The sequence below is a fragment of the Nansenia antarctica genome (genome assembly GCF_963989245.1).
Source record: "Nansenia antarctica genome assembly, chromosome: 19".
NCBI lineage: Eukaryota > Metazoa > Chordata > Actinopteri > Argentiniformes > Microstomatidae > Nansenia > Nansenia antarctica.
In genome coordinates, this window is record NC_137692.1 from 20842465 (window position 1) to 20869659 (window position 27195).

Consider the following 27195-nt stretch of genomic DNA (forward strand, 5'->3'; position numbering starts at 1 on the left):
AAAGGGAAGTGACGGAGCTTTAAAACTTCTGTTTTTCCCCTCTGCTTGTCGTATCGAACATAAGAGCTTTCTAGACCTACTCCGATCTGACCACATTGAAGGTAAGAAGCACTAATAATCACATGTACTGAATCTATGGTTGGATCGCACTGGGGATTCACTATACTCTTCTGCGTTCCGTGTGTGTGTGTGTGTGTGTGTCATTCTGTGTGTAGGCACGTCGTGGTACGTAACACACACACACACACACACACACACACACACACACACACAACACACCACACACACACACACACACACACACACACACACACACACACACACACACACACATCAGAATAACAAAGTTAGTTTGACACGAATACCTTATTGATGTGGCAGCAGAGAATCATGTGATCAGGCCAAGCAGCTTGTATTCATGTTTGCAAGTGACATTGATCAACAAAGGTCAAATGTTTTGCATGATCTCTTTATTGTATTCAATAACTTTCGGACCTCGACGTTGCTGTTAAACACTTTATTGTAGGCTCCTCAACAACAACAACAACAACAACAACAACAACAACAACCCGTATAGTAGTCTATCAGAGTAACACCACTAACTTCATGTGCGTCTTAAAGGCACAGTCACCACTGACGTGACGCATACATAACACTCTTCACCTCTGTGTGTCTCTGTGACTGTCCCTAGGTCAGCATGAATCTGCTCAGAGGAGACAAAGCTACTCCAGTTGTCCCACAGAGGCCCACTAGCGAGGTAAGACACTGATGTCACATGATCTCTGTTTTACTGTGAGAGAATAGTGTGTTTGTGTGTGTGTGTGTGTGTGTGTGTGTGTGTGAGTGTGTGAGTGTGTGAGTGAGTGAGTGAGCGAGCTGAAGTTGTATGGTTATGATATTGATAATTATATATATGTTACGGTACATGTGGGAATACGGTACATGTGGGAAAACTAGGGTTAGGTGCTAGGGTGCTACGGTTAGGGGTAGGGGTAGGATTAGGGTTAGGGTTAGGGTTAGGATTAGGATTAGGGTTAGACATGCCAGCATGTACCAAGTCGACGTAGCACCTAACCCTAACCCTAGTTTTCCCACATGTACCGTATTCCCACATGTACCGTAACATATATATATATATTAGATATAATAAATATTTGATCATATTAATCAACAGGAGCGGAACAACCCCATCACACACAGCCTGAGCAAAGAGAATGAGATGGGCACTAACTTGCAGGTACAGATTAGTGGCACACACACACACACACACACACACTCACACACTCACTCACTCACTCACTCACTCACTCACTCACTCACTCATTCGTGAGTTCAGAGATATTGAGCGTCAACGTTTTTCCATTCCATTATGTTATGTGAGATGGAACCTTTGTATTTTATGAATTACTAACTCAAAAATGTCAACATTTAAAAAAGAACACCACACAGGCATTAATAAACACCTAATGGATCGGATTATGTAAAAAACAAAATTTTGACAAAAATGGAGATGGAACCTTATAATTCTAAAGTCACGAATTCACTCATTGCTATTATCTGGAACACAGCTCACTAGGGACGCCAACTTTCTCAGTACCAAATACGGGACAAAAAAGGGTGCCACTGCACACGGCGGGGGGTTTGCAGGAATTGGCCAACTAAGCTATATTATGTACGCATGAGGGGGCCTGTTATTGGATGAATATACAGGTCAAGGGAGGTCCCATATATTCATCCAGCCCAAAATACGGGACATCCGCTCCACTGCAGATCTGCCTGAATGACACCTCATGGCAGGAATATGAGCATGAGGACCTGGAACAGTTCACGTCGTCGGTTCTGAACCACATAGTGAACTGCACCAACTCAGCCACCGTGGACAAACGGGTCCGGGTCTACCCCAACACGAAGCCATGGATGACTGGGAAGGTCCAAAAACTGATCAAGGAGAGGGAAAACGCCTTCGCAGGGAAGGGCACACTGCTGTACAGCACCACCAGGGCTAACCTAAAGCGCGGCATCCGGGAGGCCAAGGCAGACCACAGAGAGAAGATTGAGGAATGCTTCCTGAGCAACGACTCCAGGCGGGTGTGGCAGGGGGTTCAGCACATGACAAACTTCAGAGCCAACAGGCTCACAGCCGCGGAGGACGACCCCCTGCTGGCGGAAAAGCTGAACTCCTTCTACGCCCGGTTCGACGAGGGGCGAACGGAGGTAACCACAACACAAACACCACTCTCTCCAGCTCTCAGCAGCCTCACCCTCACAGAGCATGACGTGAGACGCGTGCTGAAGGCGGTGGACCCCAGGAAAGCCTCAGGGCCGGATGGCGTCCTGGGACGGGTGCTGAGGGACTGCGCCGACCAGCTGGCCGGGGTTTTCACCAACATCTTCAACCAGTCCCTGTCCCAGGCCACCATCCCACCCTGCCTGAAAACCTCAACTATCATCCCAGTCCCGACGAAAAGCACGGTAAGCTGCCTAAACGACTACCGCCCGGTGGCACTCACACCAATCATCATGAAGTGCTTCGAGAAACTAGTCCGGGCCCACATAGTCACACGCCTCCCGCCCAACCGGGATCCATACCAGTTCGCCTACAGAGCCCACAGGTCCACAGAGGACGCCATCGCGACGACTCTCCACTCCACTCTATCCCACCTGGAGAGGGGAAACAGCTACGCGAGACTGCTCTTTGTGGACTTCAGCTCTGCCTTCAACACCATCCTTCCAGACAGGCTAGTGACCAAACTACTCGACCTGGGACTATCACACTCTATATGTGCATGGGTCAAGGACTTCCTGTCTGACCGCCCCCAGAGGGTGCGGGTGGGCTCCCACACCTCCACAGCCCTCAGACTCAGCACTGGGTCCCCCCAGGGCTGCGTGCTAAGCCCCATCCTCTACAACCTCTACACCTACGACTTCACCCCCGTCCACCCCAGCAACTCCATTGTAAAGTTTGCAGACGACACCACCGTGGTGGGCTGCATCTCGGGGGGGGACGAGGCGGCGTACAGGGATGAGGTAGAGCAGCTGAGCAAGCTGTGCAAGGTTAACAACCTGCTGCTGAACCAGTCAAAGACCCAGGAAATCATCGTGGACTTCAGGAGGAAAAAATCTGAGGTCCAGCCCCTGCTCGTCGACGGAGGGAGCGTGGGGAGAGTCTCAACCCTCCGATTCCTGGGGGTGCACATACAGGATGACCTGTCCTGGAAGAACAACACAGCAGCCATCATCAAGAAGGCACAACAGCGGCTCTTCTTCCTGAGAGTCCTCAGGAAAGACCACATCGGACAGGAGATGCTGGTGGCCTTCTACCGCTGCGCAGTGGAGAGCATCCTCACCTACTGCATCTGCATCTGGTTCTCCAGCTGCACTACAGAGAGTCGTGAGATCGGCCCAGAAGATTACCGGCGCCCCCCTCCCCTCTCTGGAAGAGCTGTACAACACACGCTGCCTCAGGAAGGCCTCCAAGATCTCCAGAGACCCATCCCACCCTGGGTACGAACACTTTGTTCGGCTGCCCTCGAACAGGCGGTTCAGTACCATGTTCGCAGGGACAAACAGACTGAAGCTCAGCTTCTACCCCAGGGCCATTCAGGCCCTGAACACAGCAAAGACCTAGGTTCTAGGCCCTGGACAATCTAGACAAATTGATGGCAGCTACTAGATTGAAATCAGGTGTAATACTGAGACACAAATGTGTACATTTCAGACCTGCAAACTGCGACACTTTGGATGAATGTGCAATAACACTATGTGCAGTGTGACGGCCCTGGGGTACATAGGGTTCGGAGAGTAGGGGATGTTGGAATGGGTATAGCATAGCATGGAGTACAGCACAGTGTTTTATTTGTATAGTGTAGTATGGTGGATAGTGTACATGGCCTTTATTTGTGTAAACCAGCTCCTTTCCCTTTTTTTTTTTTTTTTTTTTCCTAGCACCAGGGGAGCCCCCCCTCCCAAATGTCGTTGTTTGGTACCTGTACTATATCAATGACAATAAAGACCATTCATTCATTCATAATGCGTGAAAGTTGCTACTAGCCCTAGATCACCCTTCTCTACAGCCTTTGAAGTAATTGATTAAGAAATAAATACATTTGCTTTCAAAGGAGAATAACAACGACGAGAAGAGTAGTGAGCTTCCAAAAACCATCCAAAAAGTAAGTGGAGTCTTTTTTGCAGTTAAAAACATTCTTTATTCTCACATTCTGGCTGGACTTTTGTAAGGACGAGGTGTGTTTGTGTCTCCCACAGAGGACGGGGATGATGGGAGTCATGTCAAAGGTCAACCCGTTTAAGTCCTCCTCACAGGTAACCACGTGTAGTAGTAGATGTCTCTCAGGAGAGACAGTACAGGGGGGTAGTAGATGTCTCAGCAGAAACAGTACAGGGGGTAGTAGATGTCTCAGGAGAAACAGTAGAGGGGGTAGTAGATGTCTCAGGAGAAACAGTACAGGGGGTAGTAGATGTCTCAGCAGAAACAGTACAGGGGGTAGTAGATGTCTCAGGAGAAACAGTACAGGGGGTAGTAGATGTCTCAGGAGAAACAGTACAGGGGGTAGTAGATGTCTCAGGAGAAACAGTACAGGGGGTAGTAGATGTCTCAGGAGAAACAGTACAGGGGGTAGTAGATGTCTCAGGAGAAACAGTACAGGGGGTAGTAGATGTCTCAGGAGAAACAGTACAGGGGGGTAGTAGATGTCTCAGACCACCACTGATCCCTCTCCTCCATCCAGGTCTCTACAGCCAGCAGACCTCCGGGGTCTGAAGTCGAGGAGGGGAAAGTCTCTGACACTACGCAGGTGGGTGTCTGGCAATGATGAGAATGATGGTTGTGGAAATGGTCATTGATCACATCATTGTAATTCTTTTCACAGTGCTCGAATTGCTTTCCATAGAGATGTAAATGTGATTGTCTGTCCAAAGATAGGAATATTGTGAGAGAGTTGAGTGACGCGCTACATTTTGCTACACTTTATCCAAAGTGACTTACAAAAAATACATTTGTCTAAGTGGGTGAATAATCTATCCGTCATTCATCGTAACGACAAGTCATCTATGCTAGGGACGGGGGCCATTGACAGTCATAGTACTAGAGGAAGGAAGAATTAGGACTTGTATTATTTATTTATGTATTATTATTTACAGACACATGATGATGCACATGATGCCTTTCTGTGTTTTCCAGAACCCTGGTATGTTGAAAGGAGTGATTCAGAAGGTCAACCCCTTCAAGTCCGCTACACAGGTAGGCCTACATGAGCACGATACTCGGACCGGTATTTCAAAAACGTTTCATGTGGGCCAGAATGATCAGATCCAGCTTGGCTATACTACTCAAGATCTGCCAGATGTATCTGATCCTGGAAAGCAAAAGTTCTGTAAAAGTAAATTCCAGGGCCCAGAGCATCATTCTGTCAGTCCTTTACTGTTTGAGACTATCCACCACATCTAGATTTGACACTAAGACTAATATATTTCATTTCATTTCATTTCAAACCTTTATTTAAAACTCGATAGGCACTGAGGTCACCCTCATTCACAGTGACGTCGAGTGTACAATAGAATAGTGATCATTAATATAGATGGGCAAACAAACAGTGAGCAAGACAGGATTAAAGGGAAAAAAAGAAAAAACTAAAAACAATTGCAATTATTAGAATACAGTTTTTGCACCAGGAGTTTAAAGGTAGAGGCAGAGGGGAGGACCTCCAACTGGAGAGTTTGCTGCAGATATATGCCATTTCGTGACGTTAGAATTATAAGGTTCTATCTCCATTTTTGTCAAAATGTAGTTTTTTACATAATCTGATCCATTAGGTGTTTATTAACGCCTGTGTGGTGTTATTTTTAAAATGTTTAAATCTTTGAGTTAGTAATTCATAAAATACAAAGGTTCCATCTCACAAAACATAATGGAATGTAAAAACGTTGACGCTCAATATCTCTGAACTACCCTAAACGGAGATAGAACCTTATCATTCTAAGCTCACGATTTAGCTGACACTTTTATACAAACTAAGCGACTTACATAGCAGGCATACAATTGCTCAACCTAAGCATTGTCAGCACCATGCTCTACCACCGGTTTACCTATTGTTCTCCCCATTGTTCTCACTGTTTGTTTATTCCAGGTGAAAAAGGAGGATCGTCCCACAGACACGGTGGATCACCTGGCAACAGAAGGGTTTCCTGAGGGAAAGCAGGTGAACCTGTTAAACACATTCCTTTTTTATTTTTTTATTTTTTTTATTAGTTTTTTCAGATTTTATCCCTTTTTCACCCAATTTGGTAGCCAATTGAACCCAACCTAGCATCCAATTATCCCCTGCCTATTGCGTAGGATCCGCCGCACGACCCCGTGGCCGGCAGCCCCAGAGGAGGCCGCCAGGCAGACTAGCTGACTGGCTCCTCGAGCCCAGCACCGTTATTCCGGCACCCAGGGGGCGGTGTTGCGCGACGGATCCTTGTCCGGAAATACTCCTATACCGCCCTCGGGAGCGGCCGCCCAATATGCCGCTCCCCGTGTGTGCCCCGGCCATATCCGGATCTGGCGAGCTGGGATTCGATCCCAGTCCCCGGTGGGCAGCTTGCACTAGTGGCCAGTGCTTAGACCGCTACACCACCGCGGGGCACCTGTTAAGCACATTCCTGACGGGGGTGACAGGTGTACATACAGTACCGGTCGAAAGTTTGGACACATTCAATTGAATGGGAAAGTGTGTCCAAACTCTTGACTGGTACTGTATAATACAACCGTACATATATCTTAACATATCGTGGATATCCATCACCATTGTTCTCTATATATCATACTGTACATATATCTTAACTGTACATATCATATTGATATTCATCGCTCATATATTGACTTTTTATATTCATTTACTACTTCATCCTCACTGTACAGTGTGTACAGTCATACCATGCACTGTCTAATTTTAATTTAATTTTAATTTAATTATAATAATTAATTTTAATTTAATTTTGCCATTTAGCAGACGCTTTTATCCAAAGCGACTTACAATTACGAATTACAGGGACATTCCCCCTGGAGTAACTGAGGGCTAAGTGCCTTACTCAAGGGCACACTAGTAGTGGTGTGGTTTCAGGCGGGATTTGAACTCACAACCTTCCGATCACAAGTCCAACTCACTATCCACTAGACCACCACTACACTGTCTACACTATGACATGATTTGCTGAAACTGAAAGATTGACATTTTGTTCGTCAAATCACATGAAGCCATTTTGAGAATTCTTCAGTCAAAGAAACACTCGCCATAGTGGCTAGGGTCAACTTTTGCAGGACACGTCTAGAACACCCATGGCTATTATCCCTGAAAATAATAGCTCATTTGGCCAAATACTTTTGCTTAAAATGACCTCGGAAGTCGGCGAGATTCTGGCGCGATTTATACATCGAATAGGTAGACAACATTTAGGATTTATTGAACAGTTTTATTTTTAATATTTGTAAGACGTGTCCTCCTGTGGAGTGTGTGTCTGTGTGTGTTTAAACCCCGGCTAGTCAAACATGCGTCTTATCAACACCTCTTAACTCTTAACGCCGCGGCCCCAACAGCACTCGCTAGCAGCAGCAGCAGCCCAGCCAGGCTCTGACCCGCTCACACACACTCATGTACTTCCATTGAAGTGTCCCACATCCTCATGCACTTCCATTGAAGTGTCCCACATCCTCATGCACTTCCATTGAAGTGTCCCATATCCTCATGTACTTCCATTGAAGTGTCCCACATCCTCATGTACTTCCATTGAAGTGTCCCATATCCTCATGCACTTCCATTGAAGTGTCCCATATCCTCATGCACTTCCATTGAAGTGTCCCACATCCTCATGTACTTCCATTGAAGTGTCCCATATCCTCATGCACTTCCATTGAAGTGTCCCACATCCTCATGTACTTCCATTGAAGTGTCCCATATCCTCATGCACTTCCATTGAAGTGTCCCACATCCTCATGTACTTCCATTGAAGTGTCCCACATCCTCATGTACTTCCATTGAAGTGTCCCATATCCTCATGTACTTCCATTGAAGTGTCCCATATCCTCATGCACTTCCATTGAAGTGTCCCATATCCTCATGCACTTCCATTGAAGTGTCCCACATCCTCATGTACTTCCATTGAAGTGTCCCATATCCTCATGCACTTCCATTGAAGTGTCCCTCATCCTCATGTACTTCCATTGAAGTGTCCCATATCCTCATGCACTTCCATTGAAGTGTCCCACATCCTCATGTACTTCCATTGAAGTGTCCCACATCCTCATGCACTTCCATTGAAGTGTCCCACATCCTCATGTACTTCCATTGAAGTGTCCCACATCCTCATGTACTTCCATTGAAGTGTCCCACATCCTCATGCACTTCCATTGAAGTGTCCCACATCCTCATGTACTTCCATTGAAGTGTCCCACATCCTCATGTACTTCCATTGAAGTGTCCCACATCCTCATGTACTTCCATTGAAGTGTCCCACATCCTCATGTACTTCCATTGAAGTGTCCCACATCCTCATGCACTTCGATTGAAGTGTCCCATATCCTCATGCACTTCCATTGAAGTGTCCCACATCCTCATGCACTTCCATTGAAGTGTCCCACATCCTCATGTACTTCCATTGAAGTGTCCCACATCCTCATGTACTTCCATTGAAGTGTCCCACATCCTCATGCACTTCGATTGAAGTGTCCCATATCCTCATGCACTTCCATTGAAGTGTCCCACATCCTCATGCACTTCGATTGAAGTGTCCCATATCCTCATGCACTTCGATTGAAGTGTCCCATATCCTCATGCACTTCCATTGAAGTGTCCCACATCCTCATGCACTTCGATTGAAGTGTCCCATATCCTCATGCACTTCCATTGAAGTGTCCCACATCCTCATGCACTTCGATTGAAGTGTCCCATATCCTCATGCACTTCCATTGAAGTGTCCCACATCCTCATGCACTTCCATTGAAGTGTCCCACATCCTCATGTACTTCCATTGAAGTGTCCCATATCCTCATGTACTTCCATTGAAGTGTCCCATATCCTCATGCACTTCGATTGAAGTGTCCCACATCCTCATGCACTTCCATTGAAGTGTCCCACATCCTCGTGCACTTCGATTGAAGTGTCCCATATCCTCATGCACTTCGATTGAAGTGTCCCACATCCTCATGCACTTCGATTGAAGTGTCCCACATCCTCGTGCACTTCGATTGAAGTGTCCCACATCCTCATGCACTTCGATTGAAGTGTCCCATATCCTCATGCACTTCCATTGAAGTGTCCCACATCCTCATGCACTTCGATTGAAGTGTCCCACATCCTCATGCACTTCCATTGAAGTGTCCCACATCCTCATGCACTTCGATTGAAGTGTCCCACATCCTCGTGCACTTCGATTGAAGTGTCCCACATCCTCATGCACTTCGATTGAAGTGTCCCATATCCTCATGCACTTCCATTGAAGTGTCCCACATCCTCATGCACTTCGATTGAAGTGTCCCACATCCTCATGCACTTCGATTGAAGTGTCCCATATCCTCATGCACTTCGATTGAAGTGTCCCATATCCTCATGCACTTCCATTGAAGTGTCCCACATCCTCATGCACTTCGATTGAAGTGTCCCACATCCTCATGCACTTCCATTGAAGTGTCCCACATCCTCATGCACTTCGATTGAAGTGTCCCACATCCTCGTGCACTTCGATTGAAGTGTCCCACATCCTCATGCACTTCGATTGAAGTGTCCCATATCCTCATGCACTTCCATTGAAGTGTCCCACATCCTCATGCACTTCGATTGAAGTGTCCCACATCCTCATGCACTTCGATTGAAGTGTCCCATATCCTCATGCACTTCGATTGAAGTGTCCCATATCCTCATGCACTTCCATTGAAGTGTCCCACATCCTCATGCACTTCGATTGAAGTGTCCCACATCCTCGTGCACTTAGATTGAAGTGTCCCACATCCTCGTGCACTTCCATTGAAGTGTCCCACATCCTCGTGCACTTCGATTGAAGTGTCCCACATTCTCATGCACTTCGATTGAAGTGTCCCACATCCTCATGCACTTCGATTGAAGTGTCCCACATCCTCATGCACTTCGATTGAAGTGTCCCATATCCTCATGCACTTCCATTGAAGTGTCCCACATCCTCATGCACTTCGATTGAAGTGTCCCATATCCTCATGCACTTCGATTGAAGTGTCCCACATTCTCATGCACTTCGATTGAAGTGTCCCACATCCTCATGCACTTCGATTGAAGTGTCCCACATTCTCATGCACTTCGATTGAAGTGTCCCATATCCTCATGCACTTCCATTGAAGTGTCCCACATCCTCATGCACTTCGATTGAAGTGTCCCACATTCTCATGCACTTCCATTGAAGTGTCCCACATCCTCATGCACTTCGATTGAAGTGTCCCACATTCTCATGCACTTCGATTGAAGTGTCCCACATCCTCGTGCACTTCGATTGAAGTGTCCCACATCCTCGTGCACTTCGATTGAAGTGTCCCACATCCTCGTGCACTTCGATTGAAGTGTCCCACATCCTCATGCACTTCGATTGAAGTGTCCCACATCCTCATGCACTTCGATTGAAGTGTCCCATATCCTCATGCACTTCGATTGAAGTGTCCCATATCCTCATGCACTTCCATTGAAGTGTCCCACATCCTCATGCACTTCGATTGAAGTGTCCCACATTCTCATGCACTTCCATTGAAGTGTCCCACATCCTCATGCACTTCGATTGAAGTGTCCCACATTCTCATGCACTTCCATTGAAGTGTCCCACATCCTCGTGCACTTCGATTGAAGTGTCCCACATCCTCGTGCACTTCGATTGAAGTGTCCCACATCCTCGTGCACTTCGATTGAAGTGTCCCACATCCTCATGCACTTCGATTGAAGTGTCCCATATCCTCATGCACTTCCATTGAAGTGTCCCACATCCTCATGTACTTCCATTGAAGTGTCCCACATCCTCATGCACTTCGATTGAAGTGTCCCACATTCTCATGCACTTCGATTGAAGTGTCCCACATCCTCGTGCACTTCGATTGAAGTGTCCCATATCCTCGTGCACTTCGATTGAAGTGTCCCATATCCTCATGCACTTCCATTGAAGTGTCCCACATCCTCGTGCACTTCCATTGAAGTGTCCCACATCCTCATGCACTTCGATTGAAGTGTCCCACATCCTCATGCACTTCGATTGAAGTGTCCCATATCCTCATGCACTTCCATTGAAGTGTCCCACATCCTCATGCACTTCGATTGAAGTGTCCCACATCCTCATGCACTTCGATTGAAGTGTCCCATATCCTCATGCACTTCGATTGAAGTGTCCCATATCCTCATGCACTTCGATTGAAGTGTCCCACATTCTCATGCACTTCGATTGAAGTGTCCCACATCCTCGTGCACTTCGATTGAAGTGTCCCACATCCTCATGCACTTCGATTGAAGTGTCCCATATCCTCATGCACTTCCATTGAAGTGTCCCACATCCTCATGTACTTCCATTGAAGTGTCCCACATCCTCATGCACTTCGATTGAAGTGTCCCATATCCTCATGCACTTCCATTGAAGTGTCCCACATCCTCATGCACTTCCATTGAAGTGTCCCACATCCTCATGTACTTCCATTGAAGTGTCCCATATCCTCATGTACTTCCATTGAAGTGTCCCATATCCTCATGCACTTCCATTGAAGTGTCCCACATCCTCATGTACTTCCATTGAAGTGTCCCATATCCTCATGTAATATGAAGTGTCCCATATCCTCATGCACTTCCATTGAAGTGTCCCATATCCTCATGTACTTCCATTGAAGTGTCCCATATCCTCATGCACTTCCATTGAAGTGTCCCACATCCTCATGTACTTCCATTGAAGTGTCCCACATCCTCATGTACATCCTCATGCACTTCCATTGAAGTGTCCCATATCCTCATGTACATCCTCATGTACTTCCATTGAAGTGTCCCACATCCTCATGCACTTCCATTGAAGTGTCCCACATCCTCATGTACTTCCATTGAAGTGTCCCATATCCTCATGCACTTCCATTGAAGTGTCCCACATCCTCATGTACTTCCATTGAAGTGTCCCACATCCTCATGTACTTCCATTGAAGTGTCCCATATCCTCATGCACTTCCATTGAAGTGTCCCACATCCTCATGTACTTCCATTGAAGTGTCCCACATCCTCATGCACTTCCATTGAAGTGTCCCACATCCTCATGCACTTCGATTGAAGTGTCCCATATCCTCATGCACTTCCATTGAAGTGTCCCACATCCTCATGCACTTCGATTGAAGTGTCCCATATCCTCATGCACTTCCATTGAAGTGTCCCACATCCTCATGCACTTCCATTGAAGTGTCCCATATCCTCATGCACTTCCATTGAAGTGTCCCACATCCTCATGCACTTCCATTGAAGTGTCCCATATCCTCATGCACTTCCATTGAAGTGTCCCACATCCTCATGTACTTCCATTGAAGTGTCCCATATCCTCATGCACTTCCATTGAAGTGTCCCACATCCTCATGTACTTCCATTGAAGTGTCCCATATCCTCATGTACTTCCATTGAAGTGTCCCACATCCTCATGTACTTCCATTGAAGTGTCCCATATCCTCATGCACTTCCATTGAAGTGTCCCACATCCTCATGTACTTCCATTGAAGTGTCCCATATCCTCATGTACTTCCATTGAAGTGTCCCACATCCTCATGTACTTCCATTGAAGTGTCCCATATCCTCATGCACTTCCATTGAAGTGTCCCATATCCTCATGTACTTCCATTGAAGTGTCCCACATCCTCATGTACTTCCATTGAAGTGTCCCATATCCTCATGCACTTCCATTGAAGTGTCCCACATCCTCATGTACTTCCATTGAAGTGTCCCACATCCTACGTCAAATGTATCGATTGATTGTAAGTCGCTTTGGAATAAGGCCGTGTGCTAAATGCCAAACATGTAAATGTAAAAAGTATGTTTTGATACCATTCATCCCCCCCACCCCCCCACCCCCCGCCCCCTCCCCCTATCCTTCAGCAGAGGACCTGAGGCTTGTTAGTAGAAGAGCAGTGGGTAGAGAAAGGTTGCTATTGCTTTTGTGCTAACATGCTAACATGCTAAAAATGCTAACATGCTTTCTGTTTTTCACGTTCAACCCTTGTTGTGATTCAGAACCCTGGGGTTTTCAAAGGGATGATGCAGAAAGTCAACCCGTTCAAATCTACAGCACAGACGCAGCAGGTACTGGTGGCAGCGATGACGATCAGAATCATTTTATTTGGCCAAGTATATTTGCACATACAGAAAATCGGCTTGACGGTTGCCGCATAGGACATAAAAAAAACAACGAACAATATATAAGCAGAATAATTAGCTTAAATAAAGAGAATAGCAAAAAATAAGAACAATAAATTATGTAGGCTGTAAATTGGAATAAATGTAAGATAATATAAATTACTGTCATTGCATTGTATAGGTGTATATATGTGTGTGTGTGTGTGTGTGTGTGTGTGTGTGTGTGTGTGTGTGTGTGTGTGTGTGTGATGGGGGGGGGGTGATGATGATGATGGATGACGATATTTTGGTGATTTTGGGGATATTTACAAACCATCCTGATCTATTATTATTATTATTATTATTATTATTATTATTATTATTATTATTATCTCTCCCTCTCTTTTCTCTCTTCAGGAGACAGAGTCGTTGCACAGCAATCGCTCCTCCAGTGCGGACAGCTTAGCTGAGAGTAACCACCCTACGGAGAAACAGGTACACAAACTCACACGCTACTTTACTACCAGTAAATCATATATATCATAATCACACATTCTGTCATTCTTGTTCTCTAATGGTTTGCCTGCATCTCTCCAGAATCCTGGGATGTTTAAAGGAATGATGCAGAAAGTGAACCCCTTCAAATCCACGACACAGACACAAACACAGACACAGACACAGACACAGACACAGGTACTGATGATGATGATGATGATAATGATCACGTTGACGATGGTGGTTTTAGTGATATTTGGTTTTAATTAAGGTAATGTGACATTGAGGTTACTGTATGTCGCTGATGGACCGTCAACCTGTATTGCACAAGGCAAAGAGTTCTCTTGGACTTATGTTTGGAGTAACATTATACCAAAAAATTAGATACTAAACCATTAAGCCAAACTATTATCACTCTTTTTCTCTCTCACTCCGTCTCTCCCTCTCTTTCTCCCCTTCAGGAGACTCAGTCCGTACACAGTGAGAAGTCTTCCAGTACTGACAGTCTAGCTGAGTATAAAAGCCCTACGGAGAATCAGGTAAACAAGTTCTACCTGCAATCACACTTTCATATCCTATCTGTAATGTCTTACCTGCGAAGCCGTTAAGTGTTCAACTCACAAGGCTAGACAACTCGTGAGATTAGAATGATAAGGTTCTATCTCCGTTTAGGGTCGTTCAGAGATATTGAGCGTCAAAGTTTTTACATTCCATTATGTTCTGTGAGATGGAACCTTTGTATTTTATTAATTACTAACTCAAAAATGTCAACATTTTAAAAATAACACCACACAGGCATTAATAAACACCTAATGGATCAGATTATGTAAAAAACTCAATTTTTACAAAAATGGAGATAGAACCTTATACGGTAATTCTAACGTCACAAACTCTTCATTTTGATTGAAATGAATCTGTGTTACAGACCGTTTGGTACACGGAGAATGCAAGTTGTGACGTTAAAAGCCCGCCAGTGGAGGAGAAGAAGAAAATGTTCGGGGTACTGAACCTACTAACTGCACTATTGTAACCATCCCCCTTGGGGCTGCCACACCCTTTGTCAGGTAGAACCTTTCAAACATAATAGAACACAGAGTGTTTGTGTCTCTCCACTAGACGTTCCGGATCAGAAGGATTCTACCTGCTGCTTTGTTTGGCTCTGGTGCTAAGGTAACCTAATCTCACATACTCTGGGACTTCCACTCACTGTCCCCTGTCACACACACACACACACACACACACACACACACACACACACACACACACACACACACCTTGGCAGTGGGCCTCACAAGCAAGCCCCCCGCCTCTGTCTCTGGGACTTCCACCCCCCCGTCACACACACACACACACACACACACACACACACACACACACACATATATAACATATGCCATTTAGCTGAGGCTTTTATCCAAAGCGACTTACATTGCAGTGAGTGCATACATACATTTTCAGTATATATGGTCCCAACGGGAATCGAACCCACAACCTAAGCGTTGTTGTTAGCGCCATGCTCTACCAACTGAGCCACAGAGGACCACTCTTGCACGCACACAACTGACAATGGGATCTATATTAGTTTGACATACTCTAATTTACAGTCTTATTGCTCTACTTTGTGTGTCTCACAGGACTCTAGTCAGGAAGCTGCTGCTGCAGGGTCTGACGGTCTACCCACTGCTCAGGTCTGGAGCCCCTCTCTGTGTGTGTGACTGTACTTAATACTGCTTGTACATGGAAGTGTGTGTGTGTGTGTGTGTGTGTGTGGGGAGTGTGTGTGTGTGTGGGTGGGTGGGTGTGTGTGTGTGTGTGTGTGTGTGTGTGTGGGTGGGTGGGTGGGGGGGGGGGGGGGGGTGTGTGGGTGAGTGTGTGTGTGCGTGTGTGGGTGGGTGTGTGTGTGTGTGTGTGGGTGGGTGGGTGAGTGTGTGGGTGGGTGGGGGTGTGTGCGTGTGCATGTGCGTGTGCGTATGGGTGTGTGTGTGTGTGTGTGCGTGTGTGTGGGTGGGTGTGTGTGTGTGTATGTGTGTGTGTGGGTGTGTGTGTGTGTGTATGTGTGTGTGTGTGTGTGTGTGGGGGGGGGGGTGGGTGTGTGTGGGTGTGTGTGGGTGTGTGTGTGGGTGTGTGTGTGTGTGGGTGGGTGAGTGTGTGGGTGGGTGGGGGGGTGTGCGTGTGCGTGTGCATGTGCGTGTGCGTATGGGTGTGTGTGTGTGTGTGTGTGTGGGTGGGTGGGTGAGTGTGTGGGTGGGTGTGTGTGTGTGTGCGTGTGCATGTGCGTGTGCGTATGGGGGTGTGTGTGTGTGTGTGTGTGTGTGTGTGTGCGTATGGGTGTGTGTGTGTGTGTGTGTGTGTGTGTGTGTGCGTATGGGTGTGTGTGTGTGTGTGTTATCTGACTGTGTTTGTGTTCCAGGAGGGCTCAGCGGAGATACTGGAGATGGCTGCAGTGCCTGTACCCAGTGAGGGAAACCCTCTGGAGTGGGAGGATGTACGTATGAGAGGCCGTGCTTTAGTGTGAATAATAGACAATAATAGAATTCCAGTAGAGCCCCAGGAGAGAGCTCTGGGAGTCGCCTGCCTGTCTGTCTGTCTGCCTGTCTGTCTGCCTGCCTGTCTGTGTGCCTGTCTGTCTGTCTGTCTGTCTGTGTGCCTGTCTGCCTGCCTGTCTGTCTGTGTCTGTGTGCCTGTCTGTCTGTCTGTGTGCCTGTCTGTCTGTCTGTGTGCCTGTCTGTGTGCCTGTCTGCCTGCCTGCCTGTCTGTCTGTCTGTGTGCCTGTCTGTCTGTCTGTGTGCCTGTCTGCCTGCCTGTCTGTCTGTCTGTGTGCCTGTCTGTCTGTCTGTGTGCCTGTCTGCCTGCCTGTCTGTCTGTGTGCCTGTCTGTCTGTCTGTGTGCCTGTCTGCCTGCCTGTCTGTCTGTGTGCCTGTCTGTCTGTCTGTCTGTCTGTCATCCGATCGTCACTCCCTGCTAAGGGCGGTGTTGTTAGGCCTGATGCAAAGCTTTTATAGAAACAAAACAGAAAACAATGAATTTATAAAAGTATTTATTTTGTGATAGATTGTGGTAGTTTCTGCCCTGCACTCTTCTTCTGTAGTTTCAGAAATATAGTTTTCAAAATGGCCACTGTTGTCAAGGTAACGTGGTAAACAAATCTTTGTAATTTGAGGGTTTTACCATACTGCTTTATGTAAAGCAAAGGATGACAAACAGTAAAACGCATCAGCTATTGCTTTATCCGGAATAAAGCACGCCTTTGGAATGCCTTTCAGCCAATCGCAGCGCTTGGTCTGATCAAACCGTAGGCCGAAGTATAGAATACTTCCTACGTCCTTGTAGAAGATGACATCATCCTCGATTTGCTGACAAATTAGCTCGCCTTCTTCCCCACTCATAGAACTTGCTCTTACAGTGGTTTGCCGCAAGCTCAAATCGTTTTTTCCGATTAACAAACACAAGCATGACAATTCATCCAGCATACTTTCCTGTTCAAACGATCCCTCAAAAATCTGGGCTAGATAAAGGAGTTTGTCCCATTTATTCGTCCTTGTTAAAATAACCTGATTATTCCACTTTTCATGTCTGCAATTCATGCACTGCTATAAGAGATCAAATCAAGTTGATCTGATGATGAACATTCTCTTTCCCGGCATCCTTCACTCTTATCAGCGCTTTGTAGTGTCATATTAAACCCCTGCCAACTCGTGACGTCAGAATTATAAGGTTCTAGGATCTCCATTTTTGGTCAACATTTAGTTTTTTTACATAATCTGATCCATTAGGTGTTTATTAATGCCTGTGTGGTGTTAGTTTTTAAAATGTTGACATTTTTGAGTTAGTAATTCATAAAATACAAAGGTTCCATCTCACAAAACATAATGGAATGTAAAAACTTTGACGCTCAATATCTCTGAACTGCCCTAAACGGAGATAGAACCTTATAATTCTAAACTCACGAACTGTATAAACTGCGTTACGAAACACTCCTTAACTCACTTTGAAATACTTGCACATTGTTGTCTATTCATATTCCAATTGTTTGACTGTTGGTCTGATTTGTCCTTCTCAGGACGAGGATGGTCTAGTCGACTGGTGGAGGACAGTGGAGGGTATGTCTGACATATTATCATAATACTCACCTGTGGTTCTGCTCCCATTGTTGTGGGGTAGCAAGACACTGAACCCCCAAATTGCTCCCAATGAGCGGGGCCGGCACCTTGCCTGGTAGCTTGCCGCCATCGGTGTGTGAATGTGTGTGTGTGAATGAGAGGCCGTTGTAAAGCGCTTTGGAATAAGGAACTATATTTGTGCTCCCGTTGTCGTACAACTCTTACCGCTGTTTTTGACTTACTGTAGGTTGGGAAGAGTGGACCGAGTCCAACAACTTTCAGGAGGGCGAAGGAGAACTGTAAGTCCTTTATTCCGTTGGTCTCAGTGTGTGTCCTGAGTCAGTGTGTGTCCTGAGTCAGTGTGTGTCCTGAGTCAGCCCCTCATTGTGACCACGTTGGAGACAAACTGCCACCACTGTAGCACCACAGCACAACGTTTGTTCAATGTTGTTCAATGACCTCTCCGGGATCTTTAAGGCAAGGCTTGTTTGTATAATCAAAAACTCTGTCTCTGTCTCTCTCTCTTTCTCTCTCCCTCTCTCTCTCTCTCTCTCCCTCTCCCTCTCCCTGTCTCTCTCTCTCTCTCTCTCTCTCTGTCTCTCTCTCTCTCTCTCTTTATCTCTCCCTCTCCCCCCCCCTCTCTCTCCCTCTCTCTCTCTCTCTCTCTCTGTCTCTCTCTCTCTCCCTCTCCCTCTCCCCCCCCCCCCCCCCTCTCTCTCTCCAGGGCGGTGGAGGAGGCAGCGGACCGCGTCTTCATGGCCGCCCGCCTCTTCGTCCGCTTCTTCAACCGACGGGGGGGGTCGCTACAGCAACGTATCCTGGAGCTGCTCTCATTGGCTGACGCAGCCGACGCCTTCCACAAGAAGACGGTGAAGGCGAGCGTCGGGGGCGGAGTCGCCAGCGTGGCGGGAAGCATCACCACCATCACGGGCCTCATCCTGGCGCCCTTCACCATGGGAACCTCCCTCATCGTCACGGCGGTGGGCATCGGCGTGGCAACGGCGGGCGGGGTGGCTTCCGCGTCGGCCAACATCACGGACGCGGTGCACTCCAAGACGGACCGCAAGAAGGTGGAGCAGATGATCCAGGGCTACCAGGAGGAGATGGAGGACATCAAGGCCTGTCTGGACTTTGTGCAGGTGAGGCTTTAGGTACACGTGGGACGGTTTTTAAAACAGGGTTTGTGAATTTGAGAAAAAGAAATCAAGGTATTTTTGAAAATAGACATGGGTCGACTTCCGGTGGCGCGCGAACAGAGATGGCAGCCTGATAACAGAGCTCCGGTGTCAGCCTTAAATTACCCCTAATTCAAGATATTTTATGCACTCGAATTGATATATATCAACGTAATGATGGAGGGGGACAAATATAAGAGAAAGGGTACTGGGGTTCGAAAGCCATCTGAGAGAATAACTGAGAAAGACGGAGCAGCTAGCAACAGAGCTAACGTTACCCCGACGGAACAAGATGGAGGCTTGAGAGAGAATGAAACGCTGGACTCGATTCGTAAAGTGGTGAGCGAAGTCGTGAATGCGGGTATGACAACTTGGCAAGCTGAATTGAAAAAGGACTTTTCCGAATTCCTCACGGATTTCCGAGAGGACATTAAGAAACAAATGGATGAACTCACGACAGGAGTGAACCAGCAAATCCAAGACGTGATAGGCCGAGTGGAGGGGGCGGAGGAGCGCGTGGGGCAGATGGAGGACGGTGTGGCTGAAATGGAGCGGTGGGACATTGGTGTCAAGGATGCCCTCACCCAGTTACTTGGTAATCAGCGGGCGTTGCAAGATAAAGTGTCTGACTTGGAAGGGAGGTCTAGACGCAACAACATCAGGATCTACGGCATCCCAGAGGACTCGGAGGGTACCTCCGTAGCAGCGTTTGTTGAAAAACTGATAAAGTCAGAATTGGGAGGTGATCTTGACTGTGACCTGGGGATAGAGCGTGCCCACCGTGCCTTGGCGCCCAGACCACCCGGAGGAGCTCCACCGCGATCCATGGTCATCAAGTTCCTCCAGTTTACAGTGAAAGAAAAGGTCCTCTATACCGCCTGGAAAAAGCAACCCACTTACCAAAACAAACGTGTTTTTTTCGACCATGATTATGCGACGGACGTGCAGAACAAAAGGAAGGAATATATACCCATCAAGAAGGCGCTTAAGGAGAGGGGAATACGCTTCCAGACCCCGCTGGCTAGAATGCGTGTCTTTTTTGATACAGGCACCGTCATGTATAACAGCGCGACACAAGCAGCAGAGGACCTGCGGAGACGGGGATTCATCTTGGACGGAGCTGTTCGCGGGACCAAGGACAAGGGCATAACGGAGGAAACGCTGACTCGACTTCTACCGTGGGAAACAACCGAGCCCCGGAGGGGTGGAGCCCAGAACCAACATCAGCAGCAAGTCCGGGAGAGATTGAAGCAGTTTCGTCGGGGCGATGTGGATTCTACAGCAGATAATGAGTGAGTGATTCACTTCAGCCCAGAGACTCTTATTATTATTTTTTCAAGATGTTAACATAGGCTGACACCGACAGTTCATAGACAGTCACTAGACTCTTTTTTTTCCTTCAGCCTATTCGGTCATTGACCAAGAGCCACATCTTTTTTATTTTTTATTTTTGCAACAGAGGGGCCCCACTTAGTGGCCAGCACCCCTCATTACCAAAGGTGATATGTCACCTTTTCCTTCGGAAGTCCAGTTCAGTGTTCAGTACTATTTTTGTGTATTTCATTGTTCATTGTTCATTTTTCAGTACTATGTTTGTGTATTTCATTTACAACTGTTTACTGTAGCGACTGGGAAGCTTTTCATGTACATGATGGAAATATCACATGTTATAACCTAAATGCAAGATATAAGAATAGTTTCTTTTAACGTTAATGGTTTACTTAACCCGATAAAAAGAAGGAAGATCCTAACAAAATTAAAGAAAGATAGAATACAAATAGCATACCTACAGGAATCCCACCTTACCAATACAGAGCATGCCAAATTGAATAAACTGGGTTTTAAATATGTATATTCATCCTCATACGAACCAGGTCATAGGAGGGGTGTAGCCATACTGTTATCAAATACAGTGACCTATGAACACATATCAGAGTTTAAAGATAAAGATGGTAGGTTTATAATGATAATAGGGAAAATAGAGGGAACCCTAGTGAGTTTACTGAATGTATATGCTCCTCCTGGTAGTGACTGGACGTTTTATAGACAGATATTTGATTTAATGGCCACAAAATCTCAGGGAATCTTAATCTGTGGGGGGGACTTTAATGTTCGTTTAAACCCAAGATTGGATGCATCTAGCGGTAATCCAGAGTCAAAACCTATAAGTAGGAAGATAAAAGCATTAATGAAGGAATTGGGAATCATAGATGTTTGGAGAGAATTGTATCCATCCAGCCGGGACTACACCCACTACTCCTCCCCCCATGCCGTATACTCAAGGATAGATTATTTTTTAATTTACAATAGAGACCTACATAGAATAAGTCAATGTGACATAGGACCGATTGCCCTCTCTGATCATAGCCCTATTTACATGTCTGTGTGTCTCAATAGAAAGCCAAGGTCTACAATATGGAGGCTGAATTCAAGTATCCTGAATAACCCAGAGACAAGGGAGGCCATGAAGACTGAAATTAGAACATATCTTGAAATAAACGATAACGGGGAAGTGGCTCCGAATATGCTCTGGGATGCACTTAAAGCAGTAATGAGGGGTAACATCATCGCCACTACTTCACTTATAAAAAAACTTAGAGGACAAAGACTGCATGACCTGGAAATTAAATTAAAACATCTACAAAGACAACACAGTAACAATTTGGATAACAGGGTAAAACAAGAAATGAAAGACATAAGGAACGAGATAAATGAAATAGGCAATCAGGACATACAAAAAAAAACTATTATTTACAAAACAAAGATACTATGAAGTAGGTGGGAAATCATTGAAACTCTTATCATATAGACTAAGAAAACAACAAGCAGATAATGCAATCTATAAAATAAGGAACCCCGAATCCGGAGCGATAGAATGTAAGCTAGACAAAATTCAACAGAGTTTCGAAAAGTTCTATAAAACACTATATTCCCAACCACAAGTGGACAACAACCTACAGATTGAGTCATTCCTAGCCTCTCTTGATTTACCCTCTGTCACTAATGAACAAAATAAAGACTTGGTAGCCGAAATAACAATAGAGGAATTACAATCAGCAATTTCGAGATTGAAGGCAAACAAATCCCCGGGTTCAGATGGTTTCACTGCTGAATGGTACAGATCATTTAGAGAACAATTAGCTCCAACATTACTGAAGGCATTTAATTGGGTACTACAGAAAAGGGAAATTCCACCCTCGTGGAGGGAAGCAATAATTTCAGTCATACCGAAGGAAGGGAAAGACAAACTAGATTGTAATAGCTATCGCCCTATCAGTGTTCTCCAGCTCGATTATCGACTGTTTACATCAATACTATCCAGAAGAATAGATAGGATTCTACCTAAACTCATTCATTTAGATCAGACAGGATTCATTAGACAACGGCAAACACAAGACAACATTAGAAGGTCATTGCACATTATCAGACATATCACACAACACGGAATAGAGGCAGCTCTTGTAAGTTTGGACGCTGAGAAAGCTTTCGATTCAGTTAGTTGGACCTTTTTATACAAGGTACTATCGAGATTCGGCTTTCATGAGTCTATTATTGCAACTTTCCAAGCATTATATGATAGCCCATCCGCAAGGATCAAAATTAATGGTGCCCTATCGGGATCCTTCACTCTGGAACGTGGAACCAGGCAGGGATGTCCCGCTTCCCCACTCCTATTCAGCCTTTTTATTGAGCCTTTGAGCCAATGGATAAGGCAAAATGTTGAAATTAAGGGAATAGACATGGCAGCTGGTGAGCATAAACTTGGTCTTTTTGCGGATGACGTCCTGGTATATCTAACACAGCCCACACAGACAATCCCAAAATTGATGGGTTTATTAAAGGAATATGGGACACTTTCAGGTTACAAACTAAATATTCAGAAGACCCAGGTACTAACACTTAACTATGACCCACCCAACGATATTAGAGGGAAATATAACCTGAAATGGGATGCAGATTCAATCAAATACCTAGGCGTTAACCTGCCAAAAGATGTCTCAAAATTATCTGATCTTAATTATGGCCCTTTGAATGTAAAACTAAAATCAGATGTACTACGGTGGAGTCTCATTCCCTTCTTGAGTTTGAGCTCTAGGGTGGAGTCTGTTAAGATGAACATCCTACCAAGGTTACTGTATTTATTCCAGACTCTTCCAGTGGAGATACCTGCTAAGCAATTTATAGAATGGGACAAATTAATATCTAGATATTTATGGCAAGGGAAAAAACCCAGAATCAGATACAAAACTCTACAGTTAAGAAAAGAAAACGGGGGATTTGGCCTTCCTTGTTTACGAGAATACTATTGCGCAGCTCAATTAAGGCCTGTAGTGTGTTGGTGTACTCCATCATACTCTGCAAGATGGAAGGAAATTGAGAGTGCAATGACAGAAGGGGTTCAAATAGCAGCGATAGTTGCAGATAGTGAATTAATAAACAACATGACAAATAAAAATAATCCCTGGATTAACGTGGCTTTGAAGATTTGGCAGGAGACAGTAAAACTGTGTGGTATAAAGGACTCACTTAAAATGCTAAGATGGTGTGCATATGACACAGACTTCCCTCCAAACAAAACAGATGCTAGATTTAAAGTCTGGGTTGGAAAAGGCCTTTCGAACTATTTAACTTTTGTCCACAAGGGGGCATTCCATAGCTTTGAATCGCTACAGAGAAAACATGGTTTGGAACAAAATGATTTCTATAGGTATCTCCAGGTCCGACACCATTTCAATCAGAATTTAGGGGGAGTATCAGAAGAGGGGGTAACAGGAATTATGGAAGTATTTACATCAGCAAGCAAATCATTGATATGCAACAAGGTGGTATCTAGACTATACAATGGCTTCCGCCAGATCAATCTCAAAACAGTCAATACAATATATATTAAAGAGAAATGGGAGAAAGAGGGTAATTTTACTATTTCTGGGGAGGATTGGGACAGATTATGTAAACTACAATGGGAAACGACATGCTCAAATACGTGGCGAGAATTTAGTTGGAAAAACCTTACAAGGTTTTTTATCACCCCCCTACAAAAACGACATCAGGGGACGGGTGTAGCGTGTTGGAGATCCTGTGGACTGAATGAAGCCAATCACTACCATGTATTCTGGGAATGCCCAAATCTAGTCCCATTTTGGCGGGAGATACACAATAATCTGGAAGCTATTTTTGAAATTAACATCCCCTTCAAATGTGACACCTTATACCTGGGAAACATCTCATTCGAAAATTGGGACAATAACGACAGAAAATTGATATTGATACTTCTGGTAGCAAGTAAAAAGGCTATCACAAGAAAATGGTTAAAGCCAGACGTACCCACAGTGGATGAATGGATAGATATAATTCATGATATATATGTAATGGAAAAGATGTCATACTCCCTTAGAATTCAGGTAGAAAAATTCTATCGGATCTGGACGAAATGGACTGGATATGTTAAACCTGTAAGGTCAGATTTCTGTTGAATTGTTAAAAGAACATGAGAGGGTGATGTAATTGTGTTTATTTTCTTGAATCATTTTCTATTCTAATCTATCATATGTAAGAGAAAAGCTCCCAAAGTTCACTCGCTATTGTTTTTCTTTTTTCTTTGTTTGTTTTTGTTTTCGTTTTGTCTTGTCTTTACTTTACTTAATAGAAAAAAAGAAAAAAAGACTTTGGTCATAGGAACTGAGTTGATTGTGATATGTTGAATGTAATGACGATTGTTGTAACCAATGACCATTGACAATAAAAAGAAAATTTCAAAAAAAAAAAAAAAAAAATAGACATGGGTCATTGAAAGTGCTTGAATTCCTCTCTCTCTCTCTCTCTAAAAATATATATATTCAAAAATGTTTTACTTAGCTCGTCAACTAGTTCTGTCTCAAACTATGCCGTGTTGGGTCCTTGAATTTGAGGGAATTGAGTCTTGAAAGTCCTTGAAAGGTGCTTGAATTTGATGTTTCAGAAGGTGCGGGAACCCTGTTAAAAGGTTCATACTGCCATCGCAATGATGGTGTACCTCAGTTCCGCTGCCACAGCAGACCCAAGCCGTAGAGACGGTGGTGTCTTTGTGGTGACCAGAACTGTAAAGCATGTTTGAAAAAGATCCATCCTTCTAATCACTCAAATAAAAAAATGAGAGCGAGAATGCGTGGTGATAGTTTGCCTTATCAGATAGATTGGCAAAATTGGCTTTATTTTAACAGTACCTCTGGCTTCACATCATAACTGAGCATATATCTGAGCATAATATCACATGTAACCCCCCCCCCCACACACACACACACAGTAATCACCTCAGCTTGCTTACTTGTGTTTTTTGTCAAGTGTGATGTTGGGGTACCTTGTCTCAGCCACGTGTTCTTAGAATATTGACATTTTTTATTTTAACTAATGACGTTACTTTTCAGGATGTCATGTTGCAACTGGCCGGGGACTTCAGCTGAATATTAGCCGACTAGGCTAACGCTGCCTTTTTTACTGTATTTTATGTGGTTCATGTATTTGGATTGTCCTCGATATAATAAACTAAACTAAACACACTCTCTCTCCCTACAGACTGGCATGGAGACCCTGGAGGAGTGGGACTTCGAGCAGTACGCCGACAGCATCTCCAAGAAATACCTGAACCAGAACGTCAAGCACGTGATGAAGGAGGGGGGCCGGGCGGGCAAGGCATTGCTAATCAACACGGAGAGCCTGATCGGTACGGTGCAGGTCCTCAGCGCGGCGGGCGGAGCGGCCAAGGCCGCCCAGGTCATGAGCGTCACCACGGGGGTGATGTCAGGCCTCTTCCTGGCCCTGGACGTCTTCTTCCTCACCAAGGACTCCATAGAGCTGCGCAAGGGCGCCAAGACGGAGTTCGCCGCCAAGATCCGGGAGGTTTGCAAAGACCTGCAGAACGGGCTGCTGGAACTGAACAAGATCAAGGAGGAGCTGCAGAAAACGATAGACGGGATCGAGGTGGAAGTGGATGATGATGAGGATGAGGAAGGGGATGAGGAGAAGGAGAAGGACGGGGATGAGGAAGAGGAGGGAGAAGAGATGTTGAAGTCTGATCTTAAGAAACTTAAGGAGCTGGAAGAGTGAAGGAAGGAAAGAAGGATGGAGGAGAGAAGTGAAGAGTTGCCAAACCTACTGTCGTACTGTTGACCAAAAATGAAGAGACCAATGGTTAGCTACTTTTTGTTACATTCAGTTACTCTTACTAAGCCTATAGAAACAACTGACTGTATGTTACGTCTAATAGTTTGTCCCTTGGTTAGAGAGAACGTGCTGCTATTTTTCTGCCAAAATGTGCCTTGAATATTTTAATGTAGCCAACCAAGCTAGCATGTGTCGCAACACATGTGTCGCTTGACGGCCCCCTGCCTCACATTTAGTGTCTCTGGGACTTCCACCCCCCCCCCATCTCTCACACACACACACACACACACACACACACACACAAGAACCAATTTATACACATAGAACCAGTATTTTGCTCATTTTAATACAATCCAAATAATGGGTAATATTAATAGAAATAATGGGTTTGACTTAGACTGTAGTTACATTTTTTATATATTTGAAATGTTTTAGTTGTCTTTGTGTGTAGTTTGTGTAATTTATTATATTTACTATTTCTTAGTAATAAAGGTATTTTTGACCAAATATGTCTATTTAATGTTGTCGTTCCTGTCAAAACCAGGTGCTTTGGGCTATTTCATCTTTACCGGTTTCATTCGATCATTCCTTCCCTACCAAAAACCCTCTAGAATAATGTGTAAAGGGTGTTTGGTGATAATGGCTACAGAACCAACAGGCTGAGCAGCGACGGAACATCAATGCGTCACCATCATGAGACCAAACTGAAGACACAAGGATCCATTGTCACAAGTGGACGCTGCTTATTCAGTCAGGAGTCAAGTGTGGTTGAGTGAGAGGTTCAGTCAGTGTGATTCCTGAAGAGTTCAGACTTACTATAGGCTGCTGCTACTTCAAATTGTGGATAAACCGATATTTCAAATACAGTTTGACTTACTGTACATGAGAAGACTGTAAACAACCAGATTGTCAGATTTACCATTGTACAACATTATG

General features: G+C 45.2%; 1 protein-coding gene across 1 annotated transcript; it reads left to right on the top strand.

The window, feature by feature from the left end:
- On the top strand, positions 1-26956 carry LOC308173984 (uncharacterized protein; the record flags this gene model as incomplete). Its single annotated transcript, XM_080549037.1, has 20 exons — positions 1-101; positions 692-757; positions 1175-1237; positions 4119-4169; positions 4264-4320; positions 4746-4811; positions 5198-5257; positions 6144-6215; positions 13248-13316; positions 13767-13844; positions 14306-14383; positions 14770-14844; positions 14961-15014; positions 15479-15532; positions 16255-16329; positions 17905-17944; positions 18192-18243; positions 18669-19083; positions 25672-26082; positions 26909-26956. The coding sequence occupies exons 2-20, from the start codon at positions 698-700 to the stop codon at positions 26954-26956; spliced, it is 1878 nt and encodes a 625-aa protein (XP_080405163.1). The 5' UTR covers positions 1-101; positions 692-697.
- Positions 26957-27195: the final 239 nt, after the last annotated feature.